Below are 16,239 nucleotides of genomic sequence, written 5' to 3'. Positions count from 1 at the left end.
AACGCCGGGGACGCCTTCCCTGGCTCGGCATTAACGTAATTTGTGTTGCAGGTCCGAGCAAAGTCTATAGACGGTCAGCGGGAGCGCCACATCCCCGACTTTCCATCTCTTCGACTTTCGGACATGATCAATTTGGTTAGTTGAATATTTTCAATCATAATGAACCTAAATTTCCCTTTTTACCCTTAAAGGAAAATAAGAGAAAAAAATATATGTAAGAGAAAAATATTTGAGAGAGAATGATGAGAGAGAAAGTGTAATGAGAGAGAAAGTATGATAGAAAAAAATGAAGAGAGGGAAAGTGTGGTAAGAGAAAATGAGGAGAGAGAACGTGATAGGTGAGATTTAGGAGAGAAAAAGTATGATGAAAGAAAAAGTGTCCTGAGAGAGAAAATGTGATGGGAAAAAAATGAAGAGAGGGAAAATGTGATGAGAGAAAATGAAATATTGAGGAGATAGAAAATATGATGAGAGAGAAAGTGTGATGAGAAAAATGAAGGGAGGGAAAGATTGATTAGAGAAAATAAAGAGAGAAAGTGTGATAGGAGAGAACGAAAAGAGGGAAAGTGTGATGACAAAAAATGAGGAGGAAGAGTACGTAGGAGAGATTGAGAAGAGAGAAAATATGATGAAAGAGATAGTGAGATGAAAAAATGAGGAGAGAGTGTGTAACGGGAGAGAAACTGTGATGAAAGAGAATGAAGAGAGAGAAAATGAGGAGAGAGAGTGTATAATTGGAGATAATATAGAGAGAAAATGATAGAGAATGAAAAGAGAGAGTATCTCGAGAAAATGAGAAGAGAGAAAGTATTGTGGTAAAAGGCGAAACGCTCGCCCCCAGTGCCCCCGTCGTACCCGACCCAAGGCTATCACGAGGGAGGTAAATCGCAATATCTGAGTGAGCATGTGACAGACATGGTGATTACATAGAAAAATGAGAAGAGAGAAAATATGTTTACATAAACAAGGAGAGAGAAAGTGAAATGAAAAAAAAATATATATAAAATATTTTTATCCAAAACTTAATTTTTATTTTCATTCCTATCCAAATCTAAGGAATGAGATGAGTTTAATCCGTACATAAATTTTTATATTTCATTCTAAAATTTTAATCCTATTTCTATTAATTAAATATAAAGAAATAAATCTATTCCCTTATGATTTAAATCTCTAAATGAAACGTCACTATAGTTCGGTATTGAAATGACTTTATAGGACGGCAAAGCCGCGACGATCAGTTGCCAGACGGACGGAACATTGCCGTGACATTTTCGAAATTTTTCTCTAGGGATTGATGAAATTTTTTCGCAATACAGTAGCGATGACTTGCAAAATTAGTAGTCTTAAAAATTGAAAATGAAAGTTATATATGTAAAAACAAACCATGAGATGCTTCTTGTCGCCGCCTCATGCAACATGTGGGAACTGCTACACTACACGATGACAAACCGGCACAGGCTGCTAAATAACTCGACACAGTCGTCCGTTATCACGGCGCCGTAACTTACGACCTGAGCATTTAATCACCGCCTCGGCTTCAAGCCCTGAGTCCGACTCCCGAGTCCCAAGGCCCGAGCCATCGCGTAGCGGTGCGGTTACCGCCCTGTTCTTCGAACAGTTTGAAGCTCACCCATCCTAACTCACTCGGCAACTTCACCTGCAATACCAACTAATGGTCCCACGAATTGGGTGGACTAAAGCGGTGGAGAAAGAATTGGGTTGGTCAACCAAAGCGGACGTCAGCTGCGGGATTTAACCGGATTGAATGCGTCGGTTTCCGGCTGAATTTAAATTAACAGAAGCAGCTGCTGCTTGCTGCGATCGAACTCACACACACGGTGCGACGCCAAGCGCTGTAAGAAAGCACGAAATCGTCCGGCGGAAGAGCGGGATACGAGAGGCGGAAGCGATGGGCAAGCCGGCAGGCTCATGCTTCAAGATAATGGGCTGCGGTGGAGGCGGAGGGGACGCCGTCGAAAATGACGATCTCTTGCCGGAAGAGGTACACTTCATTGTGTGTGTGTGTGCGCGCGCGCGCGCGCGTTTGTGGTTTTTTTACACTGTCGATTGTCATTGTCCTTTCGGATCTCGTGTCCGTATTGCTGGAGTTGAGAACGGGAAGGGTGTGGATTCGTGAGGGATTTTGCTGGAAGTTGGCGTCTTGGATCAGATCCATTTCCGTGGATCTCGCAAATGCCATTTTGCCACCGAATTATTTGTTGCATTATTGACATGCTCTTTGGGTTATCGTGTCTGTTTTGCATCGTGATTCTTACTTTATGGATGTTTTGTATGCCATTTATCTGGAAAATTGGTTGCTTGGTAGCTGTCAAAAAGGAACGTTTTTCTTAATTCGAGTGATCTTTACTCCTTTAATCACACGCCTTAAAAATGCGTGTTATTAAGATTATAGTAGATCCTTCTCAATACATCTCTATTAAGTTGTCTTATACCTGATGTATTGGAGAAAGTTGATACTTGCGTAGACAAGAAAAGTTGGGAATGGAAATTGTTTGTATCTGCTTATTCATAGAATCACAATCCGACAAAAATAGGGAGTAAGCTGAATGTATGGAGAGAATATTAGTCAGAGGCTAGACAGGTTAAACTACTTGGCCATTTTTTCCAAGTCTCGAGTATTGAACTCGCTATATATTGCTAGGTAGATTATATGGTTCATCTCTACTATATCCCTAATGGGAATATGGTTCTACATCTTTTTTAATCTTCATAGAATGTACCTTTTGAAGGGTAGCTTTGGCGCAATGGTAAAGTTACTGCCGTGTGACATTGTGGTCACGGGTTTGAGTCGCAAAAATAACCTCTTGCAATGCAGGTAAGACCGGGTACAATAGACCAAATGTGGTCCGACCCTTGGAGCCTCGTATACTGGGCTGCCCCTTTTTTATAGAATGTACTGTTTCCTCCCCTATGTAATTTAACAAAAATCAGATTTCATCAAAAACTCTCTTAGGGATTTCACCAAAAGAATATCCCCTCAAGAATTTAAAAGGCAAAGAAGGCTTGATGTCAGTCAACAACAGCAAAATAAGTTTCAACTATTAGGGATTGCCAACCACATCTTATGTCAGTGCTTCTATGTTCATGAGAGTGTTGACATCAGAATAATTTACAAGCACCAATCTTCTTTTGCTTCTTGTTTCTTGTTTACATTGAGTTTTGTTGGCCTTCAAGTTCTCTCTCTTTTTTAACAGAGCCTTCAAATTTTCTTTGCCATTGTTTAAAATTATTGGTTATTGGCAGGCTACAACTTCAGCAGACAACCGTAGGTGGAGTTTTCGAAAGAGATCATCTAAGCATCGTGTCCTAAGCAACACAGTGATCTCAGAACCCATATCTGTTTGCTCCAGTAAGGAAAGCCAAGAACTTTCTACTGCTAATCTCCAATCTCCAAATTTTTCTTTCCCAGAAGCGGTCCAGGAACAAGAAAAGCAAACCAAAACTTCTCAATTGCCATCAGAGATATCAAATACAGAAGCTACTTCAACCCTTTCTAACAAAACTGCAACTCCAGCTGGTCTTGCTCTCAGTGAATCTATTGTAGTTGTCTTTCAGGCATCTATAAGGGGATATTTGGTACATTCTTAACTTATTTCTGAGCCTACACTATTCTATCATTTACCTCTTGCTTAGCTTAATTTTCATGATAAATTTAGGCTCGGGAAGAACTACACAAACTCAAGTGCATTGTCAAGTTGCAAGCAATTGTACGTGGATATCTGGTTAGGAAGCAGGCTATTGGAACTTTGCAGTGTATTCAGGCCATCATCAGAATGCAAGTGCTTGTAAGAGCTCGTATTACTTGTCAATTGACCGAGAAGTTAAGGTCAGCCAATAATGGGAATTTCCAGGTCGGTATCAGATATCCATCAAGTTTTCTTATGTTACTATGTTACATATGATGAAACCTTTATAAGTACCAGAAAATCCAAAATGTATTTAGGTTGGCATGCCTTCTTTTAATTCAAAAGTGCTCAGGCAACATAAATTTTTTCTTGGGGTTTCATTCATGAATTTCTCATTTTAAGATGGATTCATTCATTGAATATTTACCCGAATTCAACGTGGCTGACAACCTAATGCAACCCTCATCCTTTCTCATTTTAAGATACCAAAGAAAATTCTACTCAGTGTAAGTGCATAGTTAGCATATTTTTAAATGACCTGAATATTTCCATGGCTACGGCCTTTAATAGAGCTCAATAACAAGATGAAATCTCATTATGACACATGGCCTTTCGATCTTTACAATGCTTTAGTTCCAATTATTTTTACAAACTAACTAATATGTTGTAACAATAAACTCACGTTTTAATCCTTAACTGGGACAATTTTGACTTTCTAATTTGTCTTAGGAGGAGGGAGGTTCTTTCAATAATCCAGACAAGTCACAGATTAACAAATTACTTAAAAATCGCTTTGCTCGTCAGGTATGGATATTAATTTTTTGTTTCTTCATATAGTGGATACATTTCTGAGTCTGTTCTCCTATAAATGAACTAGCATCTTTTAATTTGTCTAGCTTTTTGAGTCTACACCTAGGAAAAAATCAATCTTTGTCAAATGTGGTCCATCAGAGTCTGATTCAGTATGGAAGTGGTTGAAGAGATGGACCGCTGTCACTTCATCAGGAGTAAGCCAACAACCTGTGAAAAAATTTGACATTGGCCACCGGCTGCTTGAAGGGAAAACTGATGATGCTGAGAGCGTACCTAAGAAATCGATTCCTCATGCAGTTTCCTCAGACTTTTCTGATCCAGTGTTGGTTACAAGCAAATTGATAATGGAAGATGATGGCAAACATGACTTCATGATTGAAAACATCGGTGGCTTTCAGTCTTGTACCTCTGGCTTTCAGTCTTGTACCTCTCTAGCTGCTCAATATAATTCAAACTATTTACAGGAGGATGCTGAGAAATTGCAACCCAAAAATGACATTTTGGACATTCTGGACAATACTGAATCAAAGGTTGTTAATGATGAGAGATTGGATTGCATAGCCAGTAACAAACAAGCAGAGGCAAATAGAAGTTCAGGATTAACAGGTGATACTTCATCTGTTAGGAAATGCAGTTTCAACCATGATACTGGAAAGGCATGCTCTGAAATTCTAGAGAATGGAGGTAAGAAATTTGCAATTAGTTCAAGAAAACCATGCAACCCAGCATTTGTTGCAGCTCAGTCAAAGTTTGAAGAGTTGAGTTCAAAGTTAGCTGTTGGCCTATCTGTCAGTTCTGCGTATCAAATTTCCTCATCAAAATCAAAATCAGAAAACCAGACCATTCATGCAAGTTCTTTAGCAGATGATAATACTGAAGAAATTTCAGCTAAAACCTCAGTATTCTATGATTCAAAGCTTCAAACTGCAGCATCAGAGTGTGGCACTGAGATTTCTATCTCTTCCACGCTTGATTCGCCTGACCGATCTGATACGGAAGATGGGGAAATTGTTCTTGAGATCAGAACCTTGGAGAATAAGAATTATGGCATTGCAGCTGATGCAGAGAATGCTTTTGAACCTTCCAGTCTAAGTGGTAATGGTAGACCTGATGGCAAAGATGATGAGAGTGCACATTCAATTGCTTCCATCAACTTCATGCAGTTAGATAACAATCCGGCTGAGACAACCACATCAGATGCAGCGACTCATCTGGAACTCACAACAGAACACGGTAGATCACTTGAAGAACCTCCAATAAACTATGAATTGGCAGCTGATCCACATGGAACCCCATCTAGTGGTATATCTGAGAACTCTATAAAGAAAAAGAAGTATGATACCACGTCTACACATAGGCAAAGACTGCAATTCATTGGTAAAAAGCCATCATCAGGTCCAAATAATGATTCAGGTATAAGATGTAGCACGGAAAATTTAAGCAAGGATGTGAAAATTCCAAAGAGGCACAACTCATTCGGGATGGCAAAGAATGATAATGTTGAACAGGAACCTAGGCTTAGTAGTAGCAACTCCCTTCCAGGTTATATGCAAGCCACTGCATCAGCAAGAGCTAAAGCCTGTGCTAGTACATCTAGGAAGTCCAGCCCCGATATGCAAGATAATCAGCAGAAAAAGCGACATTCCTTGCCTATCGAAAATGGCAAGCAGAGTTCATCCCCACGCATGCAAAGATCAGCATCACAAGCCCAGCCAGATGCTAAGGCCAACTGCGTTCATTCTCCTCACACTTCAGCAGGTGAGCTACTACTGCTTCTCTGAACATTGGTGTTGACTGCAGATCCTATTGCATATTAGTCTCCTAAAACATCAGTTAATTTTTAACACAGTTATCATTTGAATATATAGACTACTTATCCAAAAAGCTCATGAAAAATATCAATTTATTTTAATTTTATATTTTTGACACCCCCTCCTTGAACACTTTAGTTTTCTGACTTGATAAAGTTGCATCTTTCTCAGAGAGAAAATGTTAAAGATGAAAAAAAAAACATCGAAGACAAGTGATCAAGATGCAGACCTGGAATTTGGTTTTGCTAATTAAATGCTTCTAGGTGAGTTGGTTTATTCAAGTGTTTCATGATATTATGGTCATCTTATATTGGGGCAGAATAAGAAGCTTACGAACATTGTTATAAATATAAATTGTGCACATCCCATACTAGAAAAGTTCCTATGTATCAAGCTTGTCTATGTTGTGATAATATGTGTACGGTGTTGTCTAAGGATGGATGTCTACGAGCATTTGTTATATAGTGAGTTTTATGTATGTATTTTGATATTTGATGTGATATGTATTGTAAATGTGAATGGAAAATGGATAGGAGGGGATGCAAATTCAGAGTCTGAATTGAACTAATTCCTTTTGGCTCGTGTGAGCATTATTGTATGCATCAAAAATCGGATCGGTTGGGCCAAAAATTGCTTAAGCAGATCAGTTAATATTTTGTCATTTGGATTAATTTTTTCTGCTTGCTCATGTTTGTAACGAACACATTAACGTATCAAATATGAAACGGTCAGATGTTAATTGTGAATTCGTAACTACTCAAATAGAAACCATCAATCATTGATGATTGGTGATTGTCATTATGGCTATTATTCGGTCATTCAATGTAGCTGTATATAAGGAGACTACGGACTCAGGCCAAAAGAGGGACTAAGGAACTTGCTTGTTAGCTACTTCGTGATATTCGATATTAGGGTACAAACTTGGTTTGCCATGAATAACTTGTGTTAGGTTGTGATTGTGATTTCGTCATTAAATTTTAGGAAATAGATGTCCATCGTAATCTTGAAGTGTTGCCGGATAAGATGAATCTATTTTAAAAAAATTATATCAACATAGGTCTTGGTAGCGTAAATTTCCAATTGGACTCGACACCCGTCGGCTCACTTGGGCTTTGGAGCTCTTGAGCGACTCGACACTTGTCCCACTTGACACGTAGACAGATTGAGACTCAATCACTCAATTCAAAGTTACTTCTCGAGCACTCAACTTATCCACTTGAGCACTTAGACTTAGCTCCCGACCCTTGGTACTCAAAAACCCACTCGGGCTATACTCATCACTTGACGACCCACTCAAGCTGTACTCGGCACTCGCACATTCTACTTGGGCTCAACAGCAACCAAGTCATTTTGACCGATAAATCTGATTTCAATTTTGTAGTTTCAATTCAAACTATTTTCTTATCGACCATCTTCTTAGTAAGATTGTCCAACAATATGCAAATTTTTGAAATTTATTCCTCGTAAATTTGTCTGTCTCTCATCACTTTTGTAGTCAATTCAATTCTAGATACCATTTTAAGATCGTCATTTGTTAGTTTGAAATTTATAATTTTTTATGACTCTCGTGAAGTTTTTGTAATTTGTCAGTTTAAATTTGTTAGCAGAATAAGTATTCCTACAATTGGTTAAAAATAAAGTTGGAATACTACTTATTGAATTGTTATTTCTCAATAATTGTTTTATTTTTTTACTGACTGTATTTTGGAAGAATATTTAATTTGGTCGGTGAATTAGATAAGTTCAGTCGATTGGACAAGCGAACAAGTTTGGCACGACCAAGTGGTGAACTTGATCGACAGAGTGAGTTAGGTAGTCTGGTCAAGTGGACGGACTCAATGAATGACAAATCAACTTGAGCAGGCGAACAAGATAAATTAGGCCAAATTAATCAGATTGAATCATTACGTTGGAGAGATTTTACAGTTGAGTTGAGAATAGGGGTCAAGCCCGACAAGGAGACCTCCATGAAACCCGCAAATGTGCGAGAACCGAAACCAAAACCGAAACCAAGGCGAGGTCCCGACGCTTGCGGCGGACGATGGAGAGAAGCCATGGCCGTGGAGTCGATCCCCTCAGCGCCGGTAGCAACACCGTCGCCGTTCAAGCCACTAACGACGACGCTACCGCCAGCAAACTGTGCGTACTTCTCCCTCTTCTCATTCGTTCTCACTGAAATAGACTGTAGCGATGAAACCCTTTGTGCGTCGCCCACGACTGTCTCGGATCGGTGATTTCCTCGATCTCGTTTGCTATTTCCTGTTCATTTGTGGCATTTTTTGGTCGATGGATATTTTTCTTTAACTGATTCGTCAGGATCCCTTTGCTTCGAGCATCTTCATTCCACCTATTTCCCTCCCCGGTCTTCATTCCACCTGATTCGTCTTAATTTTCTCTTATCGTTTGTGGGGGTGGCCAAGGGCCTTCAAAATTGGTGGGATGATGCCTGCCTATGCTATTGATGGTAGGAATTTAGCATATAAATGGGTGATAGCAGTGGTTAATTTTTGATAGGCAATGAAATAGACGAGGGTTGCCTTTCGGTCGTCCGGAGCATGAAAAATATGATGTACACCTACAGGAGCAAATCTTTACAACAAGAAAAACTAAACTAAATCCTTTAATATATATATAATTTTGATAAAACTCTAAAATTTGTCTAAAATAGTGTAATAGTGATTCTCTTCTAGCATATGGATGAACTTGGAATATACATGTATTTATGGATCAGATAAATATACCATGCACAAAGTGTAGAAAGATGAAAGAAGAACTACCCACAGAGTGCACGAAGGCATAATCACTGACTATAAAGTCCACGGCAGACAAACTAATATTATCTTCAAAGTCTTTATCATACAAATAGAATTATCTACAAAGAGTTTACTAGCATAAAAACAACATGATATGTTTACAAATATCGCAGTATAATCATAATCATTCATGTAGATCCTTTTGAAAAATATCATAATTAAATAACAGTAGTGGGTCTCAACATGGTATTAAATTTTACAAATTAATTTTGTGGGAACAAGTATGCACTTATCCAATAAATTGATGGTTAGTGAAATGGTCAGCGTCAGATCAGATGTTAACCTGCCCATTAGGTAACTTGAGTGTGGTCTGAAGTGATTATTGAAGCGAACTAATGTACCTAATTGTTGATATCTTGTGCCCTAGGGCCTATAAATGGAGGGGAACTTCAGCCATTTGGAGATTTTGGATGACATGCTAGGCAACAACATTTTTCTCCAACTTGAACTACCTCTAACCACACTTCAGCCATTTCCCCACCTTCCCTCACCTCAATCCATATAACCCAAAGACCTCTATGCCCAATTATCCAGTATAATTCATTCCCTTAACTAGATCCCCCAACTCTATCCAACACTTGGCCAAACCCAACAAGCCTAGCTTCAGCTGAACCACTTGCAGTTTGGGTGAGTTGAACCCCACACATTCACCTCACTAGCCTCAACCAAACTAAATTTAACTGGTGAACCCAACTCTACCTAGCCACAGTTCAACCAAAATTTTTCTCACTTAAACTCCTCTAACCTCGTTCCTGGTCAAAGTTCAAGCTAGATTGCTATAGTTAGTAGAGTTTTATAATATGCTATAGCTTTACTACGACACTTCCTATTTGAACCCTATCCATGAGAGTTGGTTCAGTAATTGACTCTCTCACATCTTAAGTGGACGTGGATCCTAAATATATCATATGCAAACTTGTATATCTCACAAATTGCTAGTAGGAAGCATTGAGCTTGGTCAACTAGAGGGCTTGGAGGCTCCAGGACTTGCAATTTGATATTCCAGGGAGTCAAATTATTTCTAAGTTAATGCAATTAAACTGAGTTGTGCAACTATAGTATCCTACATTACCAACATAAATTGGTGCCAATGTCATATGCACACACTATTTGGAATGATTCAGCAGTTGCATCATGTTTGGAAGAGACATTAAGGACAAAACAAACCTTTATAAATTCGTGGAATATGGATGGTAGGCAGCATAGCTTAACTCCTTATTTTCTCTTTCTGGACAATCAGTAATAGCAACAAGTTTGGTCTCTACTAGCAACATTGATATTAATATTCATGAATATGAATTAATAGTTTTTCTCCAATTTCAGCATTATGTTTGTGCAGTTACATATCTAGCTATTTTTGAGACAAAACTAGCTTAACATGGTTGTTGCAATTTGACAATACCTGAACTAATTGTATATTAATACTTCAACAGGTCCTGCGTTAAGAAGGGTTATATGAAGGATGAATATGTCCACTTATTTGTTAGGAGGCCTGTAAGGAGAGCACCCATAATCAACCGTGGTTAGATTTGTTGTCACTAATGCCATTTTAGTCATTATTTACCTTTAGATTTTGTTTTTCAAACTGCTGACAGTATTTCCTTTCACATTGCCATGCTATTGAAGGATACTATGCTCGTTGGGCTGCTCTTAGGAAGCTTCTACTTCAATTTCTTAAAACTGAAAGAAAGACGAGTGATGAGAATCACTCAAAGAAACAGATTCTTTCTCTTGGAGCTGGCTTTGATACTACCTACTTTCAGTTACTAGTATGTGATCATTTACCATTAGTATTTCTCAAATGGTTTCATTTTATGTCTTGGACACAACAATTATGCACTCATACCACCTCAAAGATGTATTTTCATTGTTCTTGTCATAGGGGAATTTTATATCTTGTATAAGATTCGTCATTGAAGGGGAGCCTTGGCGCAACGGTAAAGTTGTTGTCATGTGACTAAAAGGTCACGGGTTTGAATCCTGAAAACAGCCTCTTGCAACAAAGTTTTTGCAAGGGTAAGGCTGCGTACGATGGATCCTTCCCCAGAACCCCGCATGGCAGGAGCTTCGTGCACCGGGCTGCTCTTTTATAAGATTTGTCATTGAATTTTTTTAGCTTTACCTGCTAATTCAAGTTTTGGTTCATTCTTCTTTGCTTAAATGCCATGTTTTGATCTGAAAATTATAATTGGTTATTTTTGTACAGGACGAAGGCATGGCACCACATCTGTATGTGGAGCTTGATTTTAAGGAGGTATGAGACTATGTACTTTTTCAATAATAGATATTGGTGATTGTTCACTTTTGTATCCATCATGAATCGGGGTGAAGGATGCCTTGGTTCTGAAAACAAACATTGTAGCGTTTTCTCAATGGATTTTGTTGTCTTAAAAGTACACTAGAAGAATCCCAGTAATCAGAAAATCTTGTGGATATTGTTTGACTTTTGCAACTGTGTTTCAGGTAACCAGTAAGAAGGCAGCCATCATCGATCATTATATTCAACTAAAGGAGAAGGTTGGGCCTGAAGCTTTTATTTCAATAGGTAAGTTACCTCTAATCAGTTGGTAAATCGGACCTTACTTTTGTTTTTAACACTACTTCCTTTCTACCTGCAATTTCCTTTTAGGCATCACGCTCAGTCACTTTTATGCACAGATTTTTGGTCCAAGTCATTTTACGCTTCACTTTCATATTTTACAAGAGTTTTAGCTATTACCAATAGTGTAATATTACTTTCATGAAGAAAACAGGAAATTATGTGATTTGTAGGAAGCTAGCGACGTTGTTAGTTTGCAATTGGAAAACCCATCCAATTCTTACAATTTCTAAACTTTCGTAAAAAAACTGGAACATGCACCAAGAGTAATTTTTTTGCATTGTAGTCCTAACAAATTGTCTTTCAAACTTGAAACTACCCTCAAGTAAACCTTACTCCAGGTAGATCTTTTTTATTTATGATATATACATGCATGGTGAGTATCTACTACATGAAGCGTTATTGGTTGCAAATTAGCAAAAGTGAACTTGAAGCAATTTTATTTATCCACAGGAGGTACTAGTTTGTAGTGTCCAGTGAGATGATTATAAGTTGAGAATACAATAATAACAAATCATACATTAGTGTTGGTGCACAAGCTGAGATGGTTGGGTCCATGCAAATAGCATCACAGAATAGAGCTGAATAGCAACAAACCTATATAAATCCATGTTTTAGAGAATGTCTTTATGATGATTCCTTCAATAATTTCTAACAGAAACATCTGAATTTTTGAAAATTCCATTTATATTAGGAACTAATTTATATATCACACTATTAATTCACAGTTACTGATAGATTTTTCTATATATAGAGAAAGGTGAAGTGCTTAGCAACAATTACAAGCTACTTCCGGCTGACATACGCAACATCCAAGTTTTAGATGATGTGATAAACCGTGCTCAGCTGGATCCTAGGTACTTTTTTTACACATTTCTTGAGATTTTCCTCTATTGATAGAATTTGAAACTTTATTTACTTGTGTTAATTTTAGCTATTATTCGCATGTCCACTTTTACAAATTGTTTACGATGTCTAAGCAACCTTACAAGAGATAGGTTCTTTTATTCTATGATAACCTACTTGCCCTGATGATGTTGTTTTTCTGACTGCAAAATCAAAAGTTTGGAGACAGCAAATAAATATCCTTGTTTGCATGTCCATGCAATGTTTTTTTTTATCCCTATGTAGGTGCATTATGCAATTTACCAAATTCTACTGGCATGCCCTTGTGTGCCCTTGTTTGGAGCAATAATTTATCTGTCTATAAGGAACTGGTCTTGCTTTCTTGTCGTGTTTCATTCCCTTTGTGTTGGTTGGTTTTTCCTCTTTTTTTTTCTTGCTATCATTTTGTGTTCTAAATGCAAGAGCTTGTTTTGTTATAGTTGCTTTCTTCCTTTAGGTCCATTACGCTTAAGACATGGATCAAACTCACGTTCTCAGTTCTTTGTTACTAAAAAAGTGGATCAATTTGAAGACTAGAGTTTTTTTTTTTCCTTGGGCATCTATTTGCCAATTTAATGCTAATTTAGATTACTTGATATCAATATGTTAAGAAACAAAAAATTAAATTGCTCTTCTGATGTTGTCATCAGCCTGCCAACATTTATAATTGCAGAGTGTGTCTTGATATACTTGGATCCAGATTCAACATGTGCTATTGTCAGATGGGCATCAATGAAATTTCCAAATTCTGTATTCTTTTTATATGAACAGGTCATTTTCCGATACGACTTGATGTTTGCAGATGTTACTTATGCATCTTAGATCAGTTAACATCCAGATATGTTGCTTCTTTCTTCTCAGATACATCCTCATGATGCTTTTGGGGAACAAATGATAAAAAATCTTGAGGTGTTACAATATCTTTCCCTAATTTTAAGTTTTTATTTTAATATTTTTTCCTTTTTTTTTTTTTTTGATAAAATTACATAGGAACTGCAACTGTGCCATTGCCCCGAGTTCTACCTGTCTTTCAGTAAAATTATCTATGTTCTTCATCTCCAATGCAGAGTCGAGGCTGCCCTCTCCTTGGCATATATGCAACACCCACTTTGCCATCCAAGGAAAAACTCTTTCTGGATCACGGATGGCAGGTTCATATCCCTTTTTGCTCATGATGCATATGTTTACACCAGTTATTTCAACAGCATTTGATGATGCTTCAGAGGGCTGTTGCATGGGACATTCTCAGGATATATAATGATTTCATCAATACTGAAGAAAAACACAGGTAGAGAAAATGGTTGAAAAATCAACCCTACTTTCTTCCCCTGTTGGATACTAAAAACTTAAAAAGTGTGTTTGTCAGTGAACTCCTATTTTTTTCCAGAAAAAACTCTCCGTGTTATTTAACTTATGTTTTATGCATAAGATTGCTCCTGGAAAAATCTCATTTGTCCAGTTGCTTTATTTGTGTATATTTCTATTGGATCAGTTCTCATAATGCTTCTAAAATAATGTAGGATTGAACGGCTTGAAATATTTGATGAATTTGAAGAGTGGTACTTGATGCTGGCAAGTAGTGATCTTACAACTTATAACCTAAATTCAAAGGAGATCATCCGCCTAGTAAATTTGGAATTATTGTTCTAATCAAGTTCTTTCATTGTCATTTCCAGGGACATTATTGTGTGGCTTGCGCAATCAACGACGCAGAGGTTAGTACCTGGTTTTGGGGATTGATTGTCCATGAACTCATGCTTATCGTGTATGCTATATTTCTAGAGTAAAATAGAAGGGAGCTCTGAACCTTAATCCTTTCTAAGTTATATCCCTTTACTGGAAACTGGTCCTCCATTTTCATTTGCTAAAGTGCTTGACTGCTATGGTTATCTCACAACAAATAACAGAAATCTGCCAAATTAATTATTTGGTTTGAACCTGAACTGGGAATATGGCATGATGAGTACAACTTGAGTTGAGACTGGTTACAATAGATAATGATAGATTGGAGTCTAAAATGGATGCAATCAAGCTGAATTAAAACAACTTGGCCTTCCTCTTTTATTAGCCTTTGAGGTGAGCAGCCACTACTGTCCTTTCTCCACATTTCGCCTCTTGGTTGGTTCCACTCTGCTGCTGGAGATTAGCCAGTGTTCGCACTGTTAATCTTTAGGCGTACACATACGACACTGTTGAATCAGTGGTAACTTTACCCACATTAGACGCCTCGAACTATATCCTTTCTCAATAGTCCTTTGCTCGTATTCTAGCCCTCAATTCACTGGTGTATCTCATGTTGGCCTTAAAGCCTCTGATGAGGATTGTAGTTGACTGAGAACATATGTTTCACATCTTGTTATTCAATTCTAGTTTGCATAACGCCTATTTAGCATATTTTCAGGATTATATTTTCTAGCTGATATGAGTGGTTGATGTGCAGGGAATGTTCACCAATTTTGGACTCTTTAGTGATCAGCATTCGCAAAATCAACCTCAAATTGCCGACCTGAACCAAATAAGTGTTTATCCACCAGCAAATACAGGTTTGATAATCGAACATTGATTCAGATTGTATTAGTCTAAACTCTGGTCAACCCAAGGATGCGATTGCAGATGTTGCAGTGAGAGTAATGGATTTTCCTTTATAATAAACCTTGTTGAAATAATTGTAAGTTCTAGGGTTCACTATGTTGCCATGTACTTCAATTTGACTGCCATCAAGCATATCAAGAGTTAGAATAATTGCAAGTCTCCTTGGGACGGTCTAATGGCTAGCGCATGAGGTGCTGTCATTATGAGATTTGGGGTTCGAATCTCGGCATGCCTGAGATAAATGTTTTCTTCATGTGCCAGTTATTATTCCAAAGGATAATAACCGACCGTGATTTACCTCCATGTTGGCCTTTGGACAAGTTGGCGGAGGCATTGGGGTGAGGGTAGTCGCATTTTGCCACCCCAAGTTAGAATAATTGCATCCTCAAAATTGATAAAGCAAATGGCATGATTAGGTTTTGCTGAAACTTAAGGAGTCTTCTTGTTTATCTTGAATATTAGATTTGTCATGTTTTGATTATTTATCTCCTTTTATTTATTTATTTATTTATTTTGGTTCTGTAAAGGAAATCCATAAAAGCCCTCTGTATCTGACTTGCTCAATTCAAACTTATAGATCATTAGATCCCTTATGAAACTTATTCGAGTTAGATTTATTCATTCATTGGGTTAGTCTGATGAAATTAGAGGTTGTTATCACCTCTTCACACGCGTCATCCAAGTTGGCATGCCATTCTAATTTCTTATCGTTTACTTCATTTATTTTCCTTGATATTCTTCCCTTGTTCTTGAGCTCACTTAAGCTTCTCATCTTCGTCTGTTCATAGAAGGCCTGTCTCCCACAATGTTAATCTCGTTTGATTGTCCGCTAGAAATTCTTTAGTATTGATCTCTATTTTAGATCGCCTGACAAATTAAAATTAGAGTATATATATATATATATACACGATGAAGTCTTTTTGCTCCAACAAGCCACTTGAAGGAGAGTATTACGAAAATATACAAATATAAATAACTGCAGACGGAGGTGTGTTTTGATAATTAAAATTAAAGGACGGATGACTTTTTATAATACGGGCCTCCCTAGACGGAGCAGAGATACCCTTGACGTTGTGAAA

At 37.7% G+C, this 16,239-nt stretch overlaps 2 protein-coding genes across 3 annotated transcripts; both read left to right on the top strand.

The window, feature by feature from the left end:
• Positions 1-732: 732 nt before the first annotated feature.
• LOC122009224 (protein IQ-DOMAIN 32-like) lies at positions 733-6,823 on the top strand. The gene is made up of 6 exons (XM_042565301.1): positions 733-2,002; positions 3,265-3,597; positions 3,678-3,872; positions 4,377-4,451; positions 4,544-6,218; positions 6,443-6,823. Exons 1-6 carry the CDS (start codon positions 1,766-1,768, stop codon positions 6,454-6,456), a joined length of 2,529 nt encoding a protein of 842 aa, XP_042421235.1. The 5' UTR covers positions 733-1,765; the 3' UTR covers positions 6,457-6,823.
• A 1,380-nt stretch (positions 6,824-8,203) lies between these two features.
• LOC122009223 (leucine carboxyl methyltransferase 1 homolog) lies at positions 8,204-15,310 on the top strand. Of its 2 annotated transcripts, none has more exons than XM_042565300.1 (13): positions 8,204-8,410; positions 10,518-10,606; positions 10,711-10,853; positions 11,291-11,338; positions 11,548-11,629; positions 12,438-12,540; positions 13,219-13,339; positions 13,430-13,477; positions 13,636-13,719; positions 13,792-13,856; positions 14,089-14,144; positions 14,245-14,283; positions 15,009-15,310. In XM_042565300.1, exons 1-13 carry the CDS (start codon positions 8,313-8,315, stop codon positions 15,035-15,037), a joined length of 1,005 nt encoding a protein of 334 aa, XP_042421234.1. In that variant the 5' UTR covers positions 8,204-8,312; the 3' UTR covers positions 15,038-15,310. The 2 variants fall into 2 exon arrangements, with proteins under 2 accessions (XP_042421234.1, XP_042421233.1); XM_042565299.1 differs by having other exon boundaries at positions 8,205-8,410; positions 14,089-14,140.
• The last annotated feature ends 929 nt before the right edge of the window (positions 15,311-16,239 follow it).

The sequence above is a fragment of the Zingiber officinale genome, chromosome 8A, assembly GCF_018446385.1.
Source record: "Zingiber officinale cultivar Zhangliang chromosome 8A, Zo_v1.1, whole genome shotgun sequence".
Classification (NCBI taxonomy): Eukaryota; Viridiplantae; Streptophyta; class Magnoliopsida; order Zingiberales; family Zingiberaceae; genus Zingiber; species Zingiber officinale.
Note: the sequence above shows the minus strand (reverse complement) of the source record. Positions and strands in the feature narration are given on the sequence as shown.